The sequence below is a fragment of the Anopheles bellator genome, chromosome 2 (genome assembly GCF_943735745.2).
Source record: "Anopheles bellator chromosome 2, idAnoBellAS_SP24_06.2, whole genome shotgun sequence".
Taxonomy (NCBI): domain Eukaryota; kingdom Metazoa; phylum Arthropoda; class Insecta; order Diptera; family Culicidae; genus Anopheles; species Anopheles bellator.
The window spans coordinates 59892040-59919548 of NC_071286.1; the positions used below are offsets into that span (position 1 = coordinate 59892040).

Below are 27509 nucleotides of genomic sequence, written 5' to 3' on the forward strand. Positions count from 1 at the left end.
AGAGAGAGAGAGAGAGAGAGAGAGAGAGAGAGAGAGAGAGAGAGAGAAATACGTAGCAATAGCGCACGAAACGGAAAAGGTACGACAAGTCGGCCACAAGGAAACCATAATTAAAAGCGCACCTCACGTGAGGCACACGTGCGCGCAGAGCAACGCGCCATGAGGTGATTATGTGCAATCATGGTCAGAAGCGGAGGCTGTGCTGTGGCCGAATGCACCTTTGCTCCGGGACGGCAGCAACAATAGACCAACACGACGGCGCACCGTCCTGCTGAAGGTGACAGCTTGGTCCTTCGGTGATTGAAAGAGAGAGCAGAGGTTGCCCTTGTTTTCGACCAGAGGGCTGTGAAACGTCATCGAGAAAAGCTCGACGGGTCGCCGCGGGTGATGGCACAACGGGTAGCGAGAGGATGCTGATACCGTTCCCGCGTGCGCTCGTGTGTGTTTGGTCGTGAGAATCTATAACGCACACACGCTGTGCAATAGATATCGCCTGATAAAAATCGACCGAGCGCGAGAGAGTGAGAGAGTGCGCGTGAGTGAAGGATCGAAGTTCCTTTGTGCAGTGTGCTCCAACCGGAAACCCCGCTCGGGAGGAAGCTACTGCTGCTGCTGCTGCTGCTCAGCTGTCAGGATTGTGACAGTCCTGATACTACTCTACGCTACACCCACACACTTACGCAACGTGTGGAGCCTTTTCTACACTGCGGCATCAAATAACGATCGGGAAAAGTTTCTACACACCGACCGACGACGGAGACGAGCCTCCAAGAAGTGCCCAGCGCGTCCCGTCGACCGTCAGGGAGCGATAGAGTGAGAGAGTGAGAGAGAGAGAGAGAGAGAGAGAGAGAGAGCTGTGAAGCTGGCGGGACGAAGGATGATTAGTTCAAGCTTTAAAGAGGTAGAGTATTCTATATTTGGGGCTTCTCCACCGCTCTTTCGTTGATTATTCGTTACGCGCGTGTGTTGGTGGGTTGCATAAGGAACAGCATAACTCCGTAGACTCCGTGATTTTTTTTCGTTTTTTTTTACGGTTCTAATATCGTCTGGTGGCGCTGGAGCAGCTTTCTGCAATTATCCTCCAAAGCAACAGGACACACAGACACACACCCAGTCACTAGTGCGAGTGTCCGGGACATTAGTGCGGGTGTCCTTTGCGCCGCAGATGGTGCTTCCCTTGACGGGGCGATGTAAACAAACATGGTGCATCGCGAGGGCAATGCAGCAGGGCAATGCTCGTTATGTAACAAAACAAACGTTCCAACAAGCACCTAAAGCGAGAAAGGGAAGGATAATAGAAACGGGGCTAAGCAAACACCACGTTCGGGTGCAGGGGAGAAAGAGAGGTAATATTGCCTGGTAGAGCCCTCTGTTTATAAGTCCGTTTTTATAAGCTACATGTTTTCTGGGGGAACAGGAGCGATCAGTGCACCGGAAAATTGCACCAAAATATTTGAAATTTAATATTAAAATATTGCCGGGAATATTGTATGGCCGCATGCAATATTATTACGTAATTTTTCCATGCAAGCTTCGCAACCAAAATTGTATATTGCATACAAGTTTTGAAACCCAAATGTTGTATGCAACGTTACGTGCAAGTAACAGGTTATCAGTCGATCCTGCTCCCCTAGTAAAATTTCGGATTTTTCGATTTTTTTCGATTTTTTTTTCATGTTTTATATTTATATCGATTTTTCTCCTAAACTACTGAACCAATCCACGTGAAATTTCGCACAGCTTAGTTTTGTGACACCGGACAGTGAATTCAGGACAGTTCAACCCTTCCACACTTTCCACTTGTTGAAGCTATGATGAATTTTTGGAGCGTATTTTTCCTATTAAAAAATGACCGCACACTGGCAGCGTGTTACGGAAACCGCCCAAGACACTGGAATGGCTAAGAAGTGGCGCTGCATGCTAAAACCACTGCGTCACGTCGAGAAGAAAAGCGCTGGTGGCGTTTTCCCAAATGTTTTCCCTGAACCTTCCGAACACAACCGATTTTCTTTCGTGCATTGCTACAAGTCTTACCTTACTTTCCTTCCCCTTTTCTTTCGGTGGCCCATTTCTTTCCAATTCCAACGGAAATAAAGAAAATTTTAAAGACTCTTTTTGACGTTTTGAGAGAAAGTGTTTGGAACGACCCCGTTTAAACTCAGAAACTCCACTTTCAATGCCCTAATTGAAGGCGAAGTGTCCTTATACACTTTCAACATTCGTTCATAATTTTCCTTTCCTTTTAAACCGTTCAAAAATAAAAATTAAATTGTTACCGAGGCTCCGAATACAATGATCAACCCAGTATTTGTTCCGTTACATGAGTAAGGATTTGGCAGCACAGCGGTTCACTTCTTATGAATGTATTGAATAATGGGCCTGTGAGTGGATCGCTACAAAAGATAAGAAGTTCTATCAACACGGATAGTAATGTATGCCAATCGTATACTAATATCGGGTACCCAAAATGTTCGAAGTTGATATGTTCGAAGGTGTTACTTTCATCAAAATGAAAAATATTCATACTACGTTTCTACACAACTTTATAATTATGCCATCCTTCATTGAGTTGAAAAATTATGCAAAAAGCTTCGTGCTTAGGTCGTTTTTTCGTTGGTCACTGTTGACGCTACTGTTCCTAACCACCCCGTTTATGCTGTGCACACTTCGGACAAATGCATTGCCGCGAGAATGGCCAGAACACGCGAACCTGCTCAGTTGTGATGCGCCACAACTATGATGGACGTAACTTCACGCTGCAGTGTTGCCATTGATCGATCGGCGATCACGTGGCTCATCGTGGGTGGTTATGCTAACTTTGGGTGTGGAATTGAATTACCGTTTCCCTTCGGTCAGCCCCCACATATGACGTCACACTGCTGTGACCAACTAATCATTTACGTAACCACCCACAAAAAAAGGGAGACCGCCCGCCCGTCAGACAGGCATTGGTGGTGGTGGCGCAGACGAAGCAGTTTGCTTTCTCCCCGGGGGAAGATTAGTGTGTGCGTGGGTGGCTTGTTTCGTCATCATGTCGGAGCCGTATTCCTCCGGCACGCCACGCCAGTGATGAAGCGTGTAATTAATAAATCTGCTCAGCCCGCTCGCATCGCCCTCGGGGGACCAATCAGTGACGCGCCGTGGTCGGGTGTTGATCCGTTAGCTCCGTTCGAGGATCGCACGCACCGCTTACGATCCTCGTTTGTCTCGTTCCGGATATGCTGAGACACCTTGTCCGATGACCACACACGTGACGCGACTCGCAGGGTTCGGAAGAAAGTCGTGCTGCGCTGTTTTTGAGACGATCCTAAGGTCGAGCATAATAGGTTCGCGCCCTTTCGGACCAGGCTCAGCCCTCGGAACATGCTGTGCATAGTAGCGCGCGGTTCAATGTAAACGCATCGTTTTCACTTTTCCCTGATAAACGCGACGCGGTCTTGCGCCATGTCAAGACCCGTGTTGCCTCGGAGCTTATGCTTCATTTGTTTGGGTCATAAATTTTGCACAAATGCGCTTCCCATAATTACTGTTACTTTCTGCTCTCGCCGTCGCATTGAATTTATCCATTTATCCCTTCCCCCAAAACCGGCTGATGTTTGGTTATGTTGCGGTGCGGGCAACATCACCACACGCAACCAGGCCATAGACAATTGTGTTCGGGTGGAAGAAGAAGTTCAATGGACAAGTGAACTCTGGTCGGCCCCTCTGGAGCTGGATGTGTCGCGTCTGGTTTCGGTTGCATTATTGTGGCTTAGTTCGACGGTTCACGCCTTTCGAATGTTGGTGGTAGCATCTGAAAAGGCTCTGTGAAATGGTTGGACCAGTGGAAAAAAAACATTAAATCTCGCCGGAAGTTTGACGCCAGTCTGTGTTTACGATGGTTGACTTCATGGGCCGGTCTCGTAGCGTAGTGGTTGGGCCGAAGTGCAGCGAAAGTCGCAACGAGGGGAATTCTTGGTATTTCGTACGCCTATTCGTGTTTGTAAATAATTTATGCTCCGCCGTATAATCGACCAGGCCAACGTTATGCGCGTGTGTTTTTTTTTTCTTTACTAAAACTAAACCTCCTTGCGGCAATCGAGTAATGTTTTGTGTTTTATTTCTATCTCTCTTTCGCTTTTAGGTGAGTACCGGCTAGGATTAGCGCGTGATGAAGCAAACAATCGATGAACAACAGCCAAACAACAACTTTTACATTAAATGTTCCCGAATCGAGCCGGGAAGACGGTCGAGAAAGCGGTATAAGACCGCGATCCAAATCGTTTTGTTAGCGCCGGTGTACCTTGAACCATAAAACTGATGAAACAGGGACTCGTAACTCACACAGCATAAAATGCTTCTGTACCTCGTGAGTTTCGAAACAGCCCAAAAACGTTAGCAAAACAACAGACACACAGTGTGTTAGCTTGACGCTCCGCCAATTAATCGACTGGGCGAACTTGGGCACCGCAGTGTGTAAGCGTACTGCGCCTACCCTCCAGAAGACATGGCACCAGTAATATAAAACGGGGTAAAACGTACCGCGTACCCTAACTGCCGCCAGCAGAACTATTTGCAGCGACCGAATGCGAGCATAAAAAGGACGGCAAAAAGCACATCCACTACCCTGCAGTGCAGCCAGTCAGTGGTCCTGCGCTATTCTTGCCAACAAGCATAAAGCCAACAATAATATCCAGGACAGTAGCTGTCGTGGCAAAGAACACAGGCGGCAATCTGGCGACGTTCCGGCTGCTGACTGTCGGCGAGTAATAAGACTTGCTCAGCTGCCTCTGTGTAAACTCGGCGAAAACTGTGTCACAGTCCTCTAATGAGCAGCGACCATCATCATCATCGCTGTGGTGGTAACAATGAACACAGAGCACAAACGTGCGTTTATCAGGCTCAGTGTGTCAATGCGCTATGCTGGCCGGATATTCTTGCTCACTTTTTACACACCGGTGAATGAAGCGCGGAAAAACCTGCTCCCGTTAGCCGGTGACTGGCCCTGTTCGCGATGGCATTTAAACGATTTCATTAAACCCGTTAGCCAATCCGGCGAGGCCCATCTTCGTCGGATGATATGGGCACAATTTTGTTATCGGTACCTTTCGACCGTTGCTGGGCACACGATTTTTGGGAAGGCGATAATCAAGAATAATTTAATTTTACCGCTCCAGTTCTCTTACCTCGGTAGCGTTAACTATAACATTATTTAGACTCCCTCCGAGCGGCGCTGTCTGGTCGGCTGGTAATTTGTGAGTAATTTGTTTCGGGCCCCACGGCCACAGGGGTGACGTTGATGGTTTTCTGCGTCACCCATTAAAACTCTCAAGTAATGCTTCCAGCGGAACAAGCGGCGTATGTTGTGGCCGCGCAACGAGTGTGGGGAGCTTACATTATTCGCACCCCACGCAAAACGCCTTCCGCCGGGACCGCGCACTTTCTTGCGACAGACAGTCGGCCTGCCCGGTGGGGTGTTCGTTGGGTCGACAAACACACGGTCCCGACCAGATGCGGTCGACCACAGACACACCGAGGGCGCCTCGGTTGGCTCGCATTTACCCTCTGCCTCTTCTCAGGGTCCTTCTCGGTCGATTACATGTAGCGCTTCAGTGGCTTGATCCGGCAGCGCCAGATAGAAGCAAATGTGATAGTGAAGTAGCAAAAAACGAGGACGACCATGCCCAGAATATGTCATGCCGACGAGAGATAGTAGGGTCATTCGAAGGGATATCGATCGGTTTGCTGATACTGCTGCTGTTGTTCCCCAACGCACTTTCGCAGGGTGCAAAGGTCCTGTCTGGCTGCCCACAAAAAGTGCCCTAGATTCTTCGGGCATCCTCTAGCGCTAGTGGTGCATCCGAGTACGATGCTTATCAATCCATCAAACGCGATTGCACGGATGGAGCGCTTAAAGCTCACCCAAGGGTAGTGAGCTGCTACACAATAATAACTATTTTTCCAAGCTAGACCATAGATCCTCTGAACATGTTTTTCGCATTTTCTCAGTGGAATGAAATGTATGGTCACTGCATTTTAGATATTTTTGCTTTCAGCACCACATAAATACAAAGCAAATTGGACTGCAATACACGAAATGTTAGGATAGCTATTTCTTTAACATGTTTTTTCAATGTTGTCGAATGTTTCAAAGATTTTCGCTAATTGTTCACATTTGAGCAAATATTTGTGTTTTCTCTTTTCAATACCCAGAGGCTTTTTTTCTTAATCTGGTTCGACACTAAACGTTTCTTTTGTTAAATCAATTTACTAAAGAAACCTAGCTATCGTCTTTTCAAAATGCCGACTTTGCATAACTTGAAAATAGTTTTATTGTTTGTTCAATTGTTCATGTGCTTATGTAATTTATTAATTGCCATGTTTTCGTGTGTCAACTATCCTTGCATAAAGGTGCTACAAACACTTGTATTAGCACTTGTACTTGTACTTGTATAGCATTTTACGTCCTTATGTCTTAGGCGTGATGTCCCACCAAATGGCCAGTTGGTCTAAAGAGACAGGGAGTGCATTATAAAATTGCTTCACTTCATTTTCAGCTGAACTTTTTGAAATTCCCTTCCAGGGTAGTTGCGCCGAAATTCTGACGCTTGTGTCTGGTTGAGGGATTATAGAGTCCTGCGTTAGCTGCTGTACCCGAGCAGTTAACCAAAATTTTCTTTTAAATTCTACCCTATTGTGTTAGGTAACGTCCCCGATCCGTGCGACGTTAAATCTGCGTACCTTCGCGGAAAATACCTTCTCGAAATTCCCGCACCAAAACCCGGGTAAGAACCGGGTATAAGATGCACCCGTTCTATGGGCACGTGCGTCAGAGAAACGCGTCAGATGCACTTCAAGAGTCAATCGTGATGGTTCGTTGCATTCACACTGCAGCACCGCGCCTCTAGAGTGGCGATTTCGTTTTCTATCTCGCATCACGTGAAAACGGAAAATTATCGGAAAACGGTGGCGTGCTAGAAAAGCGCGCGGCCTCATCAGTGAAAGCTTTCTCCCGGCGTATTTTTCTAATTTTAATAATTACCCATCGGCAATCGGAATCAAGTGGCGTGCGTGCTTTCCCTCAAAGAACCGCCAGAAACAGTTTTGCGTTGGCCTCCTCGTCCCACGGGCAGGCGAAAGTTGAGAAGGCGCGAGGCGAGTGATTTAGTGAAAGAAGTGAAAAGGTGAAACGGCGTTGCTGCCAAATCAAAAATCGAAAGAAACAGTGATTATAAGATGGCACCGGCACGCGTTGCCAATTACCATTATGGTGGCTCGTCGAAGGCGTTTGGGGATCGCTCGAACAAATTTGAGGAGCTGATTGATGAGAACACCAGCTACTACATCGACACAAGTTCGCTGGCTGCCCACGAGTTCGATATGTTCGTCAATTCTCTCGAAGCAACGTACGGCGCACAGCAACGATCAAACGAAACGCAACACTACGATCGGGACGAGTATGGGAACAACATTTACGAGCCACTCACACAGTACGCCCAGTCCGCGGATCAGGTCAGCAGCTACGGCGGCACCCCATCCAGTGTATCGTCTCGCGATTTAAGTTCACCGGAGTCGATGGTCGATCTGGACGCGCCGCACAACACGCTGGCCGGAGGGGACAACAGTCGGATTGTGACGCACAAGAGTTTCCTGAACATTTTCCAATACTTCGACCAGGAAGTTTCGCTCGATCCGGATCTTGATCGCGCCCGATGGTCGAACGACGAAGACGAAGAACTTACTACACCATCTCCTCCGCCACTGAGCGGTCACTGGAAGGAAGCTCGATCGGGCAAGAAATCGATACTGCGCGATCTGAACACGAATGTGGATCACCATCAGGCACGCGAACAGCAGCCGCATCGCAGTTCCGGAAAGCGCGTCGGCAAATTGAGCGAAAAGTTACTGCAAGTGTTTGAAAGTGAAACCAGCAGCGATGGTTCCACGGTTCCGATGCCGCCGCGTGTAAGGAATAATCGATCGATGGCAGGAATGAACGAGGAGCGAAAGCAAACAAAATCCGTGTCGATGCAATACATCCATAATGGAATCGTTCCTGCGAAGGTGCAAAATGTAACACCGCCGATTCAACATCCGCCACTCGGGACGGATGGGGAAGTCGTGCACGGTGTAGTGGGGGCCAAGGTGGTGAACGTGGCTCCGAAGGTACAACGTGTGATTCGTAAGCCGGCGGCAGAACATCGCAATCTAAGCACGGCATCGGAAAGCGAAAAGTGCCACGTACGCAACATCAACGACCTTTTCCTGCAGTACCGTAGCCGGGAACGTTCAAAGAAGACAGGGACATTGAACGACTTCAACCAGCACGTTCGCCAGGCCATCGAGGAGATTGAGAAGAGCGAAGAAAACCATGTCCGATCGGTTCTGGGTAAGCATGCGTTCGATATGCCGCTCATAACGGAACCGAAAGAGGTTCCAAAGGACGATGAGCAGAATCAACCCGAGATCGTCGAAGTAGTGCAACCGCCACAGACCGAGACTCCTGCCGCGATCGAGTGCACCGCTGATGACCGGTGTGTCGCAACCTATGAACCAGAAGAGATCGCAGCGAAGAATCGAGAAGAGTCCGCCCTCGATTTGCACTACCGTTTGCTGCACGAAACGTACCGGCTGCAGATGGACAGTTTGATCGATAAGGAGCACTTCGTGCGCATGAGTGCAGCCGATCGCAGACGGCTCTTTCTACTCGACAGCATCTTCAATCGATCGCACCTGAGTCTCATCCACACGGTGCTGTCGTTGCTGCAGGCGAACATCGGCAAAGGTGACCAGGTGCTTCTCGAGGCGCACGTCCACGAACTCGCACTCGGGAACGCGGCCAACACGCGGTTTCGCGATGTCGTTTCCGAGGGATGCTACCGAATTGATGCCATGACGACGAGTGCAGGCGCCAGCGAGAATTGCGTCGAGCTCAACGTGATCGCTATCGACGAGAGGACGCGCAAAATGCTACAGATTACCGTCGAATTCGTGATCGATGTCAACGGGCAACCCGCAGCCACCATCTGGCCCCGGAAGGTTAACAACACGGACCAGTTTCACTTCGTTGTGCGAATGGCGTTTGAGGTAAAGTCGAAGCTGTTCGCCTACCGCCAGTGGCTCAACCGTCGACGGGCGGTGACGTTTCTGAAGAAGTGTAAAGCCAGGATCTTGCCCGTCCTGAAAAGTGTACCGCTTCCGAGACGGAGCGGTCATCGCAGGCTTTGGAATTTTTCTAAAAAAGTCAACTGACGAACTCCAGACTAAGATTGTATAGCTATTTTGAATTATAATTGTATTTTTTTAACGATAAGTAAGTGATAAGTAAGTTTTCTAGTTCGAAAGTTCACTCGGGCGATATTACCGGCAGTGAAATTGTACATAAATAATTGACCCAAATAAACCAAACTTTGGCAACAACGACTTGTGTCTCGGTTTTTTAAAATTATTTTCCGTACGTGTTTGTTGACTCAGTTTGGTTAGTATTTGGGGCATTTTTTCCCAGTCTTTCCTATTTGAAGACTGTCAACCGCAATTCATCCACTGCGCGGTGAACCGTTGAGAATCGGTATCGTATTTCGCTCTGATTACTGATTGTGTGCGGCATTTTAGAACCTCTGCCAAAACGGAAATCCCGGATTAGTGTCCGACGTCGAGTCGGTCTGCTGCTTGTGCATTCACATTCCATCATAGCGAGACAGGCCATAGTTGAAGTGCTTAAGACCACAGCATCATCCCGCACACAACCGAGCCGAGAGAATCTGGTTCGTTTCAATCAATTGAGATTCATCAACCAATTGTTCACAGTTTGTTTGAAGTGTGCTGGCGGCGGAATGCCTACTTGGGGTTATAATCGACACCGGCCAAGTCACTCAAAATTGGGGCGACGGGCATACCTTCTCCGGGTTGGCCCCGGAGGTCATTTTGGAACGATGAAAGGAAAAATAATCAAGTCCTGGGTTTGCTGTGTCTTCGCTGAATCTATTCATCAGCACCGCACGCTGGCAGTGTTCGGAAAACGGGGGTTCTTTAAGATAAGATTCTTTTTAAAGACGTTTTCTAAGGCTCTCTTTGCTAACCTCTGACCTCGTGACTGCTTTCTTCGTTTTGCCCTGTAGCCTCCCGAGAACGAGCTGCAGAAATCACACGAAACGGGCACCAACCTGAGCGAGCACCAGCTGCGAGTGCAAGCGTCCCTGCAGCGGCTGAACATCCCCGACTGGTACAAGCAATACTCCGGCAAGGATGGGGTGGCGAACACGACCGCACCGCCCTCGACGACGGTAACGAGCACGGGAGCGGCCGCCGGCGGCCTTTTGCGAAAGCGCAACAGCGACGTCGGCCGCTGGACCGGGCTGAGCTCGAAGACCACTTCGCTCAGCTCGCTCGGATCACACCGATCGGACCGTAGTCCAGTGATGCTGAGCCCCTCCGCACACAGTCACCACGGTCAGACCGGCTTTTCGCGGTGGTCGACGTCGCACTTGAACTCGAACCAAACGTCGCCGAGCGTTTCGACACGCGGCTCGTTTACCCGGGGCGGCCTGAATGCGAGCGTCATTTCCGGCTACTCAAACACCTCGACGACGGGCACCGGTGCCGGCCCCGCGGGCAGCACCGCAATCCGCAACTCGTTCCGCCAGCCGTACCTTGGCTGGAGAAGCCAAGAAAAGTTGTCCCAACCGAGAACCCCAGCGGAAAGGTAAGGCCCTGCTATTTCGCTCCTCAACCCTCTGAGTGGCTTGGCTAACGGTGGTTTCTGTTTCGATTTTAGGCTCGCATCGTCCTTGTTGCAGCAGCAGCAACAGCAGAGCAGCAGCAAACAAAAGGAACAGCAGCAACAGCAGGGCCGGAAACAGCAGCAGCAGCATAAGGATGAGTCCGTCGTGACACCGGAAATCCAATCATCAATCATAGAGGTTACGTCAGCGATTGTACATTATGTAAATGACCAAACAAATCGACACTCACGCAGTAGATCCACTAGTCCAAGCCAAAGGTATGGCGGCCGTGCGGAGGAGGACACCGTTGAAATGGTGCGCGCGGTGTAACGTGATGACATTAACGTTCACTTTCGATTTTAGATGTTGGCTAGAAAGTTCATTTGTTGGTACCCGGCCCCTCGATTCCCCGCAAACGCCGATGATCGAGAATAGTTCCGTTCTAGGATCAACCCACCAACAGCAGCAACAGCAATCCCAGCAGACCGGCGGCGATCACTATCGGTTTAATGCTGGCCGGATGAATGGCGTCGGTGAGTCGACCCTGATCTAAACCTTTGTGCTTGTCTTCCGTTTTGTTTACTCTCTCCCCACACGACGGCCCTTGTTGCTCTCACGAGTACGAATTTTGCGTTGCATTGCGTTTACACGAACCTCGTTTTTTTCCGTACCACACAAAAAGCACCACCACCACCACCACCCTCATCATCATGATCATCGGACGGCTCATCTTTGTTACATTGATTTGTTTACGCCACCGCGCTTTTTATGTTAACGCGCGTCCCGGTCATACTTTCGAGAACACGAGAAAGTTGCGCGTTTCAATGTTTCGTTTGTACGTCTAAAAAATGTTAGGCCCAAACTTGGTTCTATCTAGTTATTGTAATAAGTGTACGTAATTGTAGAAAAGAAACGCGATCGCGAATATGGCCCACAAAAAAAAACTAAAACCAATCGATATTAGAAACATAGACGGTCATAAAACGCCGATAGTGGCTGATTTTTAGGTCATAAGTCCTTTCTTTTTGTTTGGCCAGGAGTCCGTTTTCGCATTCCACGCGAATCGGAAAGTACACGCGTGCGCCTTAAACTCTCTATAATTTGTCAATTAATCTTAACGCAGCGTGTCGAGTGATAAAACCTCTGTTTTCTCTCCGGTTGATACACGACTGTATTGCTTCGAAATTGAGCGCGAAATTCCAGTTTGAGACACAGTATCAAGAGTTACAGTAGATAACGATTATAATGGTGTACAGACAAACTGCGCGAAAAGTGCTAAAATAGTTTACTTTCCCGTAAACGAACCTTACCTTTGAGTAAATGCAACAAAAGTTCTAAAGAGAAATGTTTCATGTAGCGAAAGTACAATAACTTTAAGAAACTTTCCCATTGCTATTGCAATGCGTTTTGACGACGACGGGGTGTAGTAGCAGAAGACAGATGAGGGGAGCAACGAAAACGATTTAAATTGTGTGCGAAGTCAGCAAATAGCAGAATCACGACCTTACGCGTTCGAAATGCATTTTGTCTTCTTGGCGGCCCCTACACGACGCGATTAAGAGATACGGCACCACATTGCACCGGTTGAGATAGCAAACTGCACTCTTGTGTGAGCGGTCGTTAGATGATGTGATGCGTTTAGGACGAGATTAGACATACGGACGAAACCTCGATGCCGTGAGGAGGGCAAACGAAATCCAATCAGCAAGCACCGGGCAATTGAGAAACGACGAGACACAGAAGGGAACGAGGGAATGCCACCGATCACCTCCTCTTATTTAGAAGTCACGTTAAATTAAGGAGTGTTTTGATTTGCGGTATTACTGGACAAACCAGAAACATTCGAGCTCACTTCTTTCTTTTGCTAAAAACCAAAACACCAGCAAAACGCCCCTTTCTTTTGTCTTTGCGCGATTGGAGGTGTAGTTTGGCTATCGTCCGCTAGAGTAGCACAGAGTAACGCGCGCTAGCGTAACGCTAGTGGTTGTATGCAAGACGCAACGTCGTGTGCTCTTTCGGTATTCGGTTTTTTTCTTCTCTGGAACGGTTTGGCTCTGGCCACGCGCGTACAACGTCCTCCATCCCTTCTCTCCATCGACCACTGAAAGAGCGTGCAATGTGTTTGTGATAAATTTACTGGAGTTCCGAGTCGATTTCGGGCGGTGGCTTACTGAATGTGCTTCGATAATCCTGCACTGCAAAGCCACCACGAAACAGTGGGACTCCTATACCTTTGGCAACTATGGCTACGGTGCAACATCAATAGCTTAGATTTTATCGGAGAGTGTGCATGATTATTTAGATTGTGATTTATTAGTTTTTCCTTTGCGTTTGTGTCTTCAATTAATAGTTTTCCTATTACTACACGAGTTAGGTTGCTGGAATGGTTGCTTCCGCCACTCGTCAGCATTAACACGATAACGTCACCGTTAGGTCGTTGATTAGGGGTGCGATCGATCGATTTTCTATATCTTATGTCTTGTGCAATGAATGTTCATAGTCCCGAAACGATAGAACCTGTGGGACACACGTAGTATTAGTAAACGACAGGCCGTTTATGGTTTTCTTCTGTAGCACACGAAAAAACGCGAACATACAATCGAACGAACGGTGTGTAGGTAGATGCTTTCGTTTTGTTAGTTGGTGCCGACACACGAAACAACGACAACTATCGATCGCTGCTGCGGTTTTCGTTTGGGCTTTTAGGTTTTAAGTTTTAAACTGTATAATTCGTATACATTATAATGATTATGATTATTATTTAAACATTGCATATTGTGTATAAGTATTATTATCGTTTACAAATAAATAGAAACCTTTTCAGCAATATATTCATGGTTTAACAAGAAACAAACGACTTGTTTTTTTTTACGTTCGTTGCTCTCATAGTTTTACCTTTCATTTCATTTAATTGTTTTTGTAGAATCATCTTCATCAGAGCAAGTTCGTTTCTGTTCTCTTAAGGTTAGTTGTTAGTAGTTTGTTTTGCGTAACTGTTTCTTTACATACATACTTTAGCCAAATTAATTATTTACACGGAGTGAGTTGAAACAGAAATTGGGGTTCAGAGGAATATGTTACGACGAACGTTTTTGTACAGGCTGCTTAAAAAGGGATGTATCGTCAATTTTTCCGTTTGGTCACTCTACGCTTGCCATCTTCAGTTTCGCCAATCATGCAATGCTTCGGGGAGAAGGAAAACGAAATGAATCACATTTCTTGCAATTGTAAGCTCTCTCTCTTGTGTAATGGTTCTTAGCTGCTGCTAAAAGAACTCGAGTGTGCTCGGTTTTTGAATTTCCTTCTGTTTATTTTATCTCTTTTTCTTTGGTTTTTTATATGACATCGTCGACCGGGGCGCAATGTTGCGAAATGGGTGCCCTCGCGCGAAACAACCCGCCTCACCCTATAACTAACTGCCCAACTAACAACACCTCTCTCTCTGTCTGTCTGTCTCCCTACTAACCACAACACCAAACCGTTTGGGCGGGCCATTGTGGTGGTTGTAGGGGGCACTAGCGCGGCGGTTCCGACGTTCTCGCTACCAACCGAGCACCAGTCGCCCGGATCGGCCACGCTAGAGGATGTGCTCGCCTCGTTGCTCGGTTTGCCGGCCGACCCAAACAGGTCCTCAGGTATGAACCTGTAAGTTTTACTCCAATACAACCGGAAACAATCTTTTTGATCTCGCAAACAAACCAAATGTGATCTGCTCTCGTGTGCTGCGCCAATGCGATGTGAAACTGTTGTGTCTCTAGTCGCGCCCGCTCGTGTCGTGCCGTACACCGGCCGCCGAGACACACCGCGTCCCAGATATAGATCAGATCTCAGTTTCGATGTCGAAAGATCAAAAGTTAGCAGTAGCAGCAGCATTCCGTTTACCAATGAAGCGATTGTTTCGAACCGTTCGGTTAAAGCCAAAAGCCTCTCTTGCTCAGCTCAGTCTTGAATGCTTAACTTAACGCTCTGCTACCCGATGTTGTTTCTGTGTTGTTCTTGTTGTGTTCGTTAATTGCGTTACGTTCCCGTTGGTACCCCGTTTGTTGGTTTATCGTTCCTTTGGCGATCCTTTTAGCCACCGCCCCCCGAGGCCCTTGTGATTTTAAGCTTTCGGCGAATTTCGAAGCGTCTTGTTATCGGTTTTCTTCTATTTTTGTTCGTGAAAGATATTTCGATTTTCCAGTTTTCTGCTTGGCGGACGACCGCGCGATTTGCGTTTTCTTGCGTGTATGTGTGTATGCTTGCCTGTCCTGTTTGTTTGTGATACGTTTGATTCTATCCTCTGCCGGCCTGTGGTGCTCGTCCCCCGTTTTGCCACTTTCTGCAATTCTCTTCCCCGTTACGACTGAGCTCCCCAATAATAGCCTCCCAACTTCCGTAGGTGTTGATGTGATGCCTATCGTAGTGTGGTCTTGAACCAGTTCCCTCGAAGCGAGTTCCCTCTAGAATGTTCTCGTCGTGAGTGATGCTAGAACCGTTCATAGCAGTAACCCTTCTGTTTTCCCTTTGGTTCACTATTTATGTGTACTGTGTTTCTTTGTTTTTTCACGTTAATTTGTTGCAACACAATCCGTGCGGTGGATGAACCCCGTGTAGCAGTTAGAAGCAAGGGTAATAGTGCGCGCTGTCGTGGCGGCGCTAGTTACTAGAGAGTGAAGCGGGTCGATGTTGTTGGAGCACAACAACACGCTCTCCCGCCTTCCCAATGTTTCCACACCGTGTGCACGGCAAGCCTTATAGAGTCACAATCGTAAAACGCAGCCCAAAAGCGCAGCCCAGCGCGCCCACCTGGTGTGGCTGAGGGAACATGTTAACAGAGTACGTATTAGTAAATCGCTAGACCTTTTAGCCAACAACGCGGCCTAAACCTCATTCTAACGACCAAAACCAAACCCCAATCTATCGCTCTGTCGCCAAGCAAAAGACTAACCACAACTAACGTGGACCCTGCATCTGTAGAGTTTGTCACATCCTTCGAAGCGTGTGCCTATACTGTGTCCAGTAAACTGGTGTAAACTGCCTCCGTGCGAACCGTTTCCACGAACCGTGTTCAGCAATGCAAAAATTTGCAAGGCTTCCGTTTTCGTTTTTGCTCCTTTTAACTTTGTTACAGTTTCTGTCGCTCTTTCTTCTGTTTCGTTAGCCGCTGGCCAGAGTTCGAATTCGCGTTTGGACACCAGCATTTGAATTGGCCGCCTTTTACGATGTTTTGGCCTGTCCGCGCGAGTGCTTTTGCGATCGGTTGTTTGACGCTTGCGTTCATGTGTTTGCTTTTGCGTTGTTTTTTGTTTTTTCCTTGTGCGGGTTTTGTGTTCCATTTCATTTCCATTTGCATCCGACACCCGAGCCGACCTCTCTGTGCACCGAAGGTTTGCGTTTCCCTATGCATTCCCGTCACTCGTCGTCCCGATTGTAGTGATTTTTAGCAATATTTTGCGTGTTTTTCTGTAGCTAGTCCACAGTTCGTTCAGTACTAACGATGTTGCTCCGTAGTAGTGTTGATGTTGTATGGTGTACGACTATTTCGAATGGTGAAATTGATTCTTAGCTCATTCTAGTCCCTGATTTATATTTTAAAACTCATTTTACGTAGTCCTTTTTGGTGGCCTTTTTAACAGACATCAAAGACTATCAAATTAGACAAATTTCAAATTACATGTTACGGGCCACTAGGCGTCTCCATTGAAGCAAGTATGAGGTATGATCCTTTGAAAAGTGACTTTTTTCTAAGAAATCACATGTTTATGACATTGAAATGAAAAACTCTATTTTATTCAAAGTATGTACCATCGCTAGATATACATTTCTCCAACCTCTCTGCTAAATTATGGATCAAACCAATTAGTCATTCAATTTTGACTTCCTCGCAGGAATCGAAGCTGTTTTGCTTTGTGTCCGAAGAACTGTCACACACCGCACCATGTTTTTTGGCCCATTTCGGTAGTTTTTCGTTCAATGCATGGTTCAAATTGACCATTTGTTGTCAGTAGCGATCTGAATTAATGCTTCCATCAGGTTTTAAAAGTTTGTGATACACCACGCCTTTCTGTCCCATCAGAAAGTTCTTGTTTTGAGTCCTCCTTTGCTTGTTAAGTCTAAATAGCTATTTTTGATTCTCTTAAACCGCTGAAAGCACTACGATCTTCCGAAAGCAAGCTTCACCAAGCATTTGATGCGATTCTGAAGCAGTTTTCGTCAGTAGCTAGCAGAAATGATCGTTATTTTTAGGAACAAAAGTCGATAAGGGGTAAAAGTAAATTTTATGTTTTTCATAATTTAAGTATTTATTGATTTTGAAACTACTTCCATTAGGTTGATGATCACCTCACCTTGAACTTCTGATCGTCCTAGTTTTGAACGCAAACTTGTTACAATTGTTAGGTTCCTACTTTTTTTCCACCCGAATGTTTATCGTACATCATGCAGCCTCCAGCGAAAGAGTAATTTCGAAATCGCCAATTAAGTGTTATCAACTGAAAAAAACATATCCGAACAGGGCACTTGCTTCCTTGCTTATTGTTTCCTGTCCTGCTGGATCGCGATCCCGACTCACCTTGCCGCTTCCGTTTCTTCCCCAACCTATACGCTGAAACCTCGTTAAGATCATTTACAGAAAATCTTAAAGAAGCAAAGAAAATACTTGCTTTTCCCGTCTAGCAGTTTACTTTAAAAATATTAATTTTGAAGTGGATTGACGAGGTTTCGCCGTTCGCTTCACATTTGTGCCGTGTTTTGCATGCCTTTCTCGTGTCGCTGTTGTGTGCTTAGCCCCAACCGACCCCTTAGTGTATCCCCGTCGCAGCCCGTTGGCAACTTCCTAGCACACAGTTGACCCGCCCGCCGCCTATCCTTGTTTTTCTAACTCCCATTTCAACCCATTTACGTTGGTCTGTTGCGAACATAGACCACCATGCAATCAATCCCGCCCCCATTGAAAGGCCTCGTTACACGCCGCAAGACAGTGTGTGTTAGTTTGCGTGGCCAGGTGGTTAATCCGTGTCCCCTTTAACACGCCCACAGTGGTCAACAGTAGCGGTGGCAACCACACGCTGCAGATCGAACCGCTGCAGACGCGGCGCCGCAGTGAGGGTGATGCGGCCACGCGGAAACGCAACGACAGCGGTGGCTCGATGGCCATCAGCGGCATCACCGCCACCGGAACTACCACCACCAACACCACGACGATGACGTCCGGAGGCTCGGGAAGCAACCAGAGCGGCCAGCAGCAGCAGCAGGCATCGAGGGATCTCCTGAGCGCGGATGTGGCATCGCGGATCGCTCGGCGCGTCTCGCTGGACTCGGCGGAGGCGGCCGGCCACCAGCATGGGCACGGGCGCGGCCACGACTACCTCAAGTGCCGCTACCCGAAGTGCGACGCGTCGGCGACGCTGGCGGAGGCGCGCAAGACCTACAAGAGCTGCCACAACTGCTCCCATCTGTACTGTTCGCGCGAGTGCCGGCGGGCGCACTGGGAGCGGCACCGGAAGGCTTGCCTGCACTCGCGGGTGTCCGCCCTGTGCCGGCTGGTGCTGTCCGCGTGCAAGGACGACGCGGACACGCTGCGCCACCTGAGCGCGCTGGCCCGGCGGGGCTACCTGTCGCAGGGGCGAGGTGTTGTTAGAATCCTGTTCCGCAGCCCGGAGCGGGCCGACTCCTTCCTCAAGCAGGGCTTCCAGTGTCTGGGCGAGGTGTCGTACGTCCGCTGGCCGGACCTGCTGCCGGCCGAGATGGGCCCGGAGCTGTACTCGGAGCTGCTGAAGCTCAGCACCGAGTACAAGCCCGACTCCAAGATGCTGCTCTACGTGGCGATCTGCGTGGTGTCGGAGGCGCCGGGCAGCGCGACGGCCCCGGTCAAGTGGGAGCGCCAGCTGGTGTCGCGCTGCGCCAAGCTCAAGCTCTGCCGCTCGGTCGTCGCGGCCGACGGGGCAGGCGGCCCCGGGAAGCTCCCGCAGGCTCCGGCGGCCGCCCCACCACGCAAGGACACCGTCGGTGACGTGCTGGTGCTCTCGTTTCAGATCCTCGCCAAAACGACACCGAGGGCCCGGGAGCAGGTGTCGACCAACATTCAGTCGATCCTGCGCCAGCGGGGTGTGCAGCTGCGGAAACACTACCCGGAGGTGTACCAGCGGTTGGCCACCTTCGTCGAGGGGACCACCGACCGGTTTCTGCCGGTGACGTTGCATCCGCGCGACTCCGTCACCGGCCGGTCGTTCGTCTGCATCATCATGCCGAACTACGGTGAGGTCGCGGACCGGGTACAGTTTCCCGTGTCGGAAAACAGCGACGATCGTGTGGTCACCATCGACGTCGGTGCCGACCTGGGCGACGATTTGACGAGCAAACTGTAAGCCACCCTGCGGGGCTCCTCACTGACTCTATTGATCTGGGCGAAGATTGGGAGTGGGAGGTCGGGAAAGTGTCCCACGAGTCCCGGTAAGTATTGTGTGGCCTGCGCGAGTTGAAACTAGTGTTTATAGATTTTTAGTACACTTTTAGTACAACTTTTAGTACAACGCGTTTTCGAGTCGGTTCCTTCATTTTAGTACACGGAACGATTGCGTGGACGTGTCTTCGCATCTGGTGCGAATGTGTTCATTCATTTACCGAAGCGTTGACAGCAACACTTGAAACACATATCCTTAGTAGGCCGAGCACAGCAAGTAGGCTGAGCCCGGCGATTCAGAGTGACACATTCCCGTTATTGTGAGCAGCGACATTAGTTCCATCTAGTTACCCTTCCGGAGATCAGTTTCGTATAAGTTCCATCCGCTCACTCGTAAGGCCAACTCGTATCACGGTACATCATCGAACCACATCGAACGCTGTGTGTGACACAGCTTAGAACTGGACCGAGCCACCGAGCCGATGCCAAAGTTCTGATAGTAACACTCCAAACATGTGTCAAAACCCTCCGGCACCGCCGATCGAAACGCCAAACAGAAACGCCCGTTTGAAACGCATAGAGCGGATTTAGAGCACAATTAGGGTTTAGAGTGGCCAAACATTACGGAGCTCCCCTTTGGAGCAGCCGGTTAGGAAATTCCCCGAAAACCCTCTCTTTCAAATCTCTTCGCCTCTGCTTGAGTGGCTTTGCGGGAAAACTGACGCTGCTTACGGCCACTATTCGAACCCCTCTAAAACTCATTCCCTGATAGCTTTACTCGTGCTCAGACCGCCGGTTAGACTATAGGCATCCAGAGACTCCACCAGAGTTTACAGTAGATAGTCCGTACTCCGTTGTTTGGCCCGTGGGCCGCGAGAGACTCGCGTCTCGGCTAGGACCGGGCGGCAACTCCTCAGCCGACAGACGAAGACCATAGTAACTTTATCGCAAACCCCCGAAACACCGCAGAATAAGCCAATTTCAAATCTCTCTACGTGTGTTCTAAGTAGGGTAACGCCACGTTTTGACCGTTTGGGAACGAAAAAAAAACGAAACGATAGTTGAACGCTGTTTGGTGGGAAAAGGAAGCAATAGGAAAAAGTATAGTAATGCTCATACGAGAAGATTGGTTTGGTTGGGGCCGAAAGGCATTATTCTATGATAAAATCGAACGAAAAGCATTATTATATGATGTCTAAAAAGAAGAGCTACAGCTTGAACACCATTTGCAGGCATCGAAGTGGTGAAACGAATTACGGTCATGATTCGTGCATTTCGTATTTACGTTGCGTATTTTACAAAATTTGAAACATCCTCTGCGTGAGGAAAATTTTATTTGATGGATCTTTTTGGACGTACGACAAACCACACATTTTTGCCCCTTTTTGCGCACTGTGCGGGGCTCTGATTGAGCTGGAGGAGCTGTTTCTCGTGGGTCATTCCGATCTAACAGACCGAAACATCTGCCTCACTCGAACGCCCGGTGTTCGTTCAAGATGGCAGGACCTTCCTTACCGACACCCGCATGCTTGGGCGTGGTGTATGCTGTTATTTGCGTTATTCCAACAACACCTCCTTCACGGCGACCAACGGTGAGGCCCCGCCATGGTACGATTTGCGTTCGATCGAACCGAAGTCCCTGAACTGTGGCTGATTGTTTGTCCCAGAGTGCATCCCTGTTTCGTTGGCCAGCCAGTCACAGCCGGTCACTGCGGCGAGTCATGGCAAGTGCTCGCGGTGCATCGAATTGCAGGGCCCAAGGACCTACCCATCCCTGCGCTAGGCGAAACGACGACGGCGGCACGTTCGCGGCCGACAGTGCCGATGGGAGCAGGGCCGCAAAATCCGGCGGCAGGCAGCAGCCTTCTTCCCTTATATTTAACGGGCATAAAATGTTACTACAAACCGGTGTGTTAAGCATTGTTCCTTACAAGTGAAGCAGTCCGACGGCCAGGCTAGGCCATCACCGCACAGCTAAGCGTGAGGTGCGTGAGAAAGTATTTTCTAAAACTTATTAATGCGTGCTTCACACCCAACAGCAGCATAGAGAGCGATCCGTGGGATCTCGCAGAGAGATAGAGAGAGAGTTCCGTCATTCCTTTATCGAGTAAAACAAAAGCTTACAGCATTCAAGCATATACACCTCCACCGGGTGGCCACATTCAGTTCAAAGGATAATAATCAAAAGACATTAACATGAGCTAGACAATAAGTAAGACAAACAAATTCCAAAAAGAAGATACAAACATATTTCTGCAAATCAATGTACAATAATTCATATCCTTTGTTTGGGAATTAGATAAAATTTAAAAAGAATTTCGAGACAGCTTAAATGTTCTTCTTCGTTTCTTTCTCATTGAACTGATGTTTTGAACAATAATGTAATATTCAATTGTCTCGTGGGAGAGGATTTAAGATTGCCAAGTACCGGAGCAGAGTTTGAGGAGACATTTCTACGCCCCTTTTCCTAATATTTCAAATGCTTCGCACAGCCAAATCTAATCTACCGAAAGCTTACGAAACCAAAAAGGGAACTTAACCAACCCAGAACCCTAAACTCGCTTTGCTTCTGTTTTTTACAAATCATCTACAACATACACACTTTGTCAATCCTTAAACTCTAACGAATGAACACTAAAGGCGGTAATGATTACCCGGTTTAGTTTTGTGTTTTACGTTTCATGGCTTTGTGGCAGGTATTCAGTATTTTCTACCAACAAAAAACAATCCCATCCATTCCATTGTTGGCATTGAACTGAGATAGGTAAAGCAACGTGCGTAAGCCTGTGCGGGAGAGAGGCAAGAAACTCGTTACACATTTAGCAATGAACCTTGATAGCATTAAACATTTCTCGAAAACAACAATCCGACATCCGGACGGGGGGGCGCGAAAGCGACGGCGAACATGCAAATTACCAACACCGAAACCTTCAATGTGTACCAATGTTGTCCACTATAAACATAAAAAAAAATTAAAAAAATTAGCTTCGAAGCGTGAGGCGGACGGCATTCGCCGTCTGCGGGCAAGGAGGCAGATATTCATTAAAAGAAACCCCCGTAAAATCTCCCGAGCAAATCTTGCAATCGATCCGACGTCCATTCAGCGTCCCAATGTGGCGTGGAGGGGGACTAAACCATGAAAGTGTCCCAAACCATGGAAAACAAACTAATAAACACAACAACAAACCATTATGTATATTTAGATATATTGTATTTTATTATTACTTAATAAATAAGAAAACGAACAAAATATAATACTTGTTGAAAATTGGAAAGCCGTGTTCCACTTCCGTGTGTTCTATTTTGCTGTTCAGAAGACCTGCTTGGGATTTGGAATCTTTTTGTTCATTGGGTTACGGTCGAGTAATGTTATAATAATTTTCGTAATATTTCTTCGTTTTAGAAATCTCGGCACCCAAAAATATCCTTCAAGCACTCGCCGGAGATCTGGTCTCGGCCCTCACAAACGTAGAGGTGAACCAACTTTTTGCCAAAATTCAAATTAATTAGCGAAACTGTGATTGCAATAAGTTCAACAATATGACTCCCGATTCCCGTTTGAATAATTATTTACGTATTTCGAACAGGAAGTACAATTCAACCCTGGCTAACAGCCCGGTCTTTCCATTAGAACCGGCTCATAATGAGCTACATTTTCGTTTTGTGCACGGCCACAGGGAAAGGCAAACCCGGTTACCATTTCGTCCCCGGCATGAGTTGCCGTGTTTTCCACCGAAACGTTACAATGAATGTAACGAGTCGGTTTTTTAATTTAAAAATACATCGTGCAAAATGTTGCCCATGTACATCATTTCCCGCCTAATCATTGTAGCGAGGATCATAAAGGACCAACCGACATCGCGCCAAAGCCACCCCAAAACAGGAGAAAACCGAATGCGAACTAATTGGAAGCGGAAAATAGAACGGCCCCCGGAAGAGAGCATTTGAAATAAGGTAGCGTAATTGAGTTTAATTTTCAGCACAATGTGACCCTGAAGACCGATGGCGAGTAACGGTTCATAAACACCCCCAAATTACACCCGGACGCTAGCCAACCTGTTGAGTCATCGGTTGGTGACCTAAGCGTGGTTTATCGAACTTCACCGATCACTGAGTTGCGGATTCCGCTAATTAGTTCTGTTAAAAGGACCTTCTCGGGTCAGCTCAATGACTTTAATTCAACCTTCGAAACAATACTGGCATGGGTTGCATTGAATCCTGTTCAAATGGAGTTCCATAAAAACCGGCCCCGAAACGATGAGTCGTTCTAAATAATTATTGAAATATATTAAACAGGACAGATTGTCAGCCGTTTGTCTGGCCATGCGTATCAAACACTGGTTGGGATATTAAAGTACCTTGGAAAGGTTTGAAAATATCGATCAAACACTTTATTCCGTTATAAATAAATGGCCAAGGCGAAGGGTGTTAACGGCCTTCGTTTCGTTTATGTTTTCGACGTTCGAACCGTCGATTAGCTATCGACAAGGAGTTGATTTTCCCTCGGAATGTGCACTTCGAGGAATCCGGACATCGAACACTAAACTGCCTAAGCTCGGACGATCCTGCTTCGGGGCTGTGAAGAGGCCTTTCCCGGAGGCCATTCCGGGGGCCCACTCGAACCGTGTCAGATGTCGGAGGCAAGCACTCGAATGAAGATAATGCTCTGGCTCGAGTGTGCTGCCCGGTCCTTCAATGCTCGGGAGGATAAGCGTTGATTAGTCTTGCTGCGAGAACTACTTCGGTAGCGTCATCAACCTGTCAACCAAACCTGATCATTGGGTTTCTCGTGAGTTGCAAATGATTTTCGAAGAAATTGAGTATTTCATAGCAAAAGATGAACGGATGTATTGCCTAGCTACCAAAAAGTCTATTTTCGTTCCGAATTTTTTCGTTTCATTCGTAGTACGTAGTACATACGTAGTTTTTATTGGAAAATTGGATTGGAAAAATTGTATAGCTCAAAACCTAACTAAATTATTCTTTTATATTGAAAGAAAGGCACCGAAAAAGTTGTCGCGCTGAACGAAAGATAACAACACTATGGACGCCAACTGCAATAAAAGTTGCATTTCGAAAGTATCGAACGATAGAAGCGCACCCGGAATCGCAGAACGCTTTCGTCAAGAAACTTTCAAATTATGGCCCACAGATAACGTTGCCTGGCCATACTTGCTTCAAAAATTGTTCCCCATAAAATGCTCCAAGCAAAGTTGTCAGGTATTGCCAACCGAACCGAGAAAACTTTTCTACTCGAATCGTTCCGGTGTTCGACGCCGTGTGAAATTGGAAGCTGATATTCTTCTTCCGTTCAGTAAGCTTCAGTCCTATTTGAGTCAAGAAATAAAAATATTGCCCCAAAGGTAGCAGAAAACCTCAGTGTCGCACGAAAAGTTTGTTACACAGTTTCCCCATTGTGGAAAACTAACAGGAAAACGTAAGATGCAGTGCACTTGTCGATGACGTCGAATGATGCGATAGTCCGAGGCATGAATGACAAAGTGTTGATGTTGAATTGCCACTAAACATCCCTATTTTTTGGGGTTAAAATTTGTTTATGAAAATTCGTTTAAAACAGAAACTTGGAACTAACTAAAAAAAATGTTTACAAACCAAAAAATACTTCAGTAAACAAACGCTCGAGGTTTATGTGAATAAAGCTAGTTAATTGTTGTTTCAAACCCAAACATGTTTCAAACCCGAACTCAAACTCATACAACATTTCTGAGTTAAGCTTAAATTTCATTCTTCTGATTTTTCCAAACTCCTGACACGTCAATGTATTACCTATTTCCATAATTCCAGGGCTTGCAGCAGCGTACATAATCGTCAGGTGCTGGCGTTCAAATAACCTCGGTCCTCTACACAGTTACCTCTGTTGCGCCAGCAAATTTTGTCGGTCCTCTGGAAAATATCACAAACTTTTGTGCTCCGTGTAATCATCGGCAACAACTGATTGCAGCTGCCGTTCACAAAACAGATGTGCTGCAGCAGTGAAAACATGCCACCGACACGAGTTGCAACCAAAGGCGTTGGTGTCCGCGTCGATTCCTGACGGGAGTCAAATTATTGAAGCGAAAGTTTGGGTGCTTATGGTGGGTAATGGTATTGAAAGTTTTGCACAATTTCGCCAGCGGGACTACATTCGTTTAGCTTTCGAGATACGAAGCAAAAAAATAGATTAATTTAAAAAGGTTGCAGTCGAAACACCCCGAATGTGACTTCTATGCACCAAAGCTTGCCGATTATAGATTATTGCAGATTGCAGAAAATAAATTGAATACATAAAACAGGTCTTCATTTTGCAATTGATTCTCAATTCATCAAATCGCCATCGCCAGAAGATAAGATCGCCAAATGCACCAATCAGCGATCAGTATCTGCGTACTAATCTCTCCGTCGGATGAAAGGGGATGGACAAACAGTGGCCATATCTCGTTCTAATTACCAGCTTGTGGGCTACCTCCGATACTGCATGAAGCCCTGATACAAAAAAGTGCTGAAATCAAACATTGTTCATCACAAATTTGTTCGGGACGATGCGGAAAATCGCAGCCGGCCAATCTGGCACGGTGCTTTGCTTGTTGCCATGTGCCGTGAATATTTTGGATCAATGGGTTTTTAAAAACCCGTAGGCATTGGATATGTAATGCATCAAATTGTAAATTAATTCTTTTCTTTCCATTTCATTTCTTTCATGATCGATTTTTAGGCTCACAAAACATACACCGTACGCCGAGAGCGTTGTTCGGAAATGTGAATCGCACTTTTATATTTCAAGCAATAATTACAGAAATGTTGCGAAACTATAGGAGATAGCTCCTTATATCCTCCCCTCACTCTGCAAGTCCGTCGCGGTGCGCGTGTATTTGTTTTTTTTTTGTTTTTCAATTCTTGCTTAGCGTTTTGTTGTGTGTAATCCTGGTGTCTCCATAGAAGATGCCGTCGATACCTTATGCTTAATAATTAAATTCCTTTTGGATAACTCCTTCGGGCGCTCGTGCCTTCGATGATCGACCGAGCGCTTTATGCTCACCTCGACCAATATGCTCTTCTCCCCGCTCAATTAATCGCAATTTACTGCGCTCATCTGTGTATTTGTATATATACCTAACCACAATGCGTATGCTCTCTCTGGTGCGCTACTGTCCTTATCTAGTGTTTGCACGTGCATACGGTACCATCATCGCCATTAATATGCACATTCTGTTGGCCAATGGTCGCCCTACGTCGCTTACAATTAATTGTTCATAATCTTTTCCTCGCTGCTGAGGACCGCGGACTTTGATTTGATCTTTCGCAATCGAACGTGAGGAGGAGTGTTCGATTGGTGTTATGTACATCCTTACGTGCTACGAAGATGAGCCAGGTAGTAGGTAGATAGGTAGAGCTTCATGTGGTAGGTATCGATATCGGTGGAAGTAAATGCTTCGCGCGATGCCCAAGTTCTTCCCTTCGGCGGAGTGTCCTAAAAGTGCGGGGACGCAGCACAGTCAAAAAGCACAGACGGTGTGGGGAAGGGACTTGAGAAATGATTGTCGCCGTTCGCGTTCGGAGTCGGTGCGCGGAAAGATAAAGGAGGCAACCGCCCCCTGGGTGTGTACGCATGTGTGTGCCTTACAGTACGCTCTTCCTGATGGACAGTGTCAAACTCAATCCACATCCTTCGGGCCCCTTTGCAGACCCACCGACCTCACATTAAAAGCTAACTTCTTTCAAAAGGAACATTATTCGATCGCCTGTCTGCTTCAGGCCGCTTGACCACGCCATTCCGACTTCGGATGGCCTCTACGGTCGATCGAGGTCGAGCTGCTACTTTGGAAGTAAAAAGATCACGTTCACGTTACGTTGCAACCACAACTCACCAGCGAGTCGTGCGTCTTTCCTTCGATCGTGCCTTAAAATGGTAAACTGAACGAAAACGAAGCACATCGATCAGTAGGAAAGCGATCGTCGCGTCTTCTACTTCAAACCACGGGGGTAGCAATTAACTTCCAGCTCGTGTTCGCTACTAATTTGCCCTTCAAACCACAATCTGGCTGGCCTTCGAGAGATGAAGCTGCGGCCAAGGATTCTATCTCTTAAACTGCGACAATCTTTCGACTCGTACTCTTCTTACTCTAACACAAGTAAACACACTCATTACAACGTACATCACGCTTAGGTAACCTGACTCAGTCAGAAAATGGATCGCCCCCTCGGCGGTTCCACCGGTGATAACCTCGACTCCAAATCCTCGACTTCCGTTCCGTTGGGGGTCTTTGCACGCCCTCCCCGTGCTAACTTCCGACACTTACACTAACACTAAGCAAGCACAATAAATAGCGTTTCACTAATAGTTTGATCAGACTCATTTACACGTTTGTGGTCGCCTATCTCCTGCCGCGGATTCCTTCGTTTTCGCTTTCTTTTCTTTCTATACTATT

General features: G+C 47.4%; 1 protein-coding gene across 1 annotated transcript in view; it reads left to right on the forward strand.

Moving 5' to 3' along the window:
- The window catches only part of LOC131207798 (uncharacterized), a 62292-nt gene extending 43244 nt beyond the window's left edge, over positions 1–19048 (forward strand). The window contains exons 6-10 of the mRNA XM_058200428.1: positions 10098–10681; positions 10754–10978; positions 11064–11233; positions 14210–14335; positions 17721–19048. Of these exons, the coding sequence (XP_058056411.1) occupies positions 10098–10681; positions 10754–10978; positions 11064–11233; positions 14210–14335; positions 17721–19048 (2433 nt within the window). The remainder of the gene's footprint in view (positions 1–10097; positions 10682–10753; positions 10979–11063; positions 11234–14209; positions 14336–17720) is intronic.
- The last annotated feature ends 8461 nt before the right edge of the window (positions 19049–27509 follow it).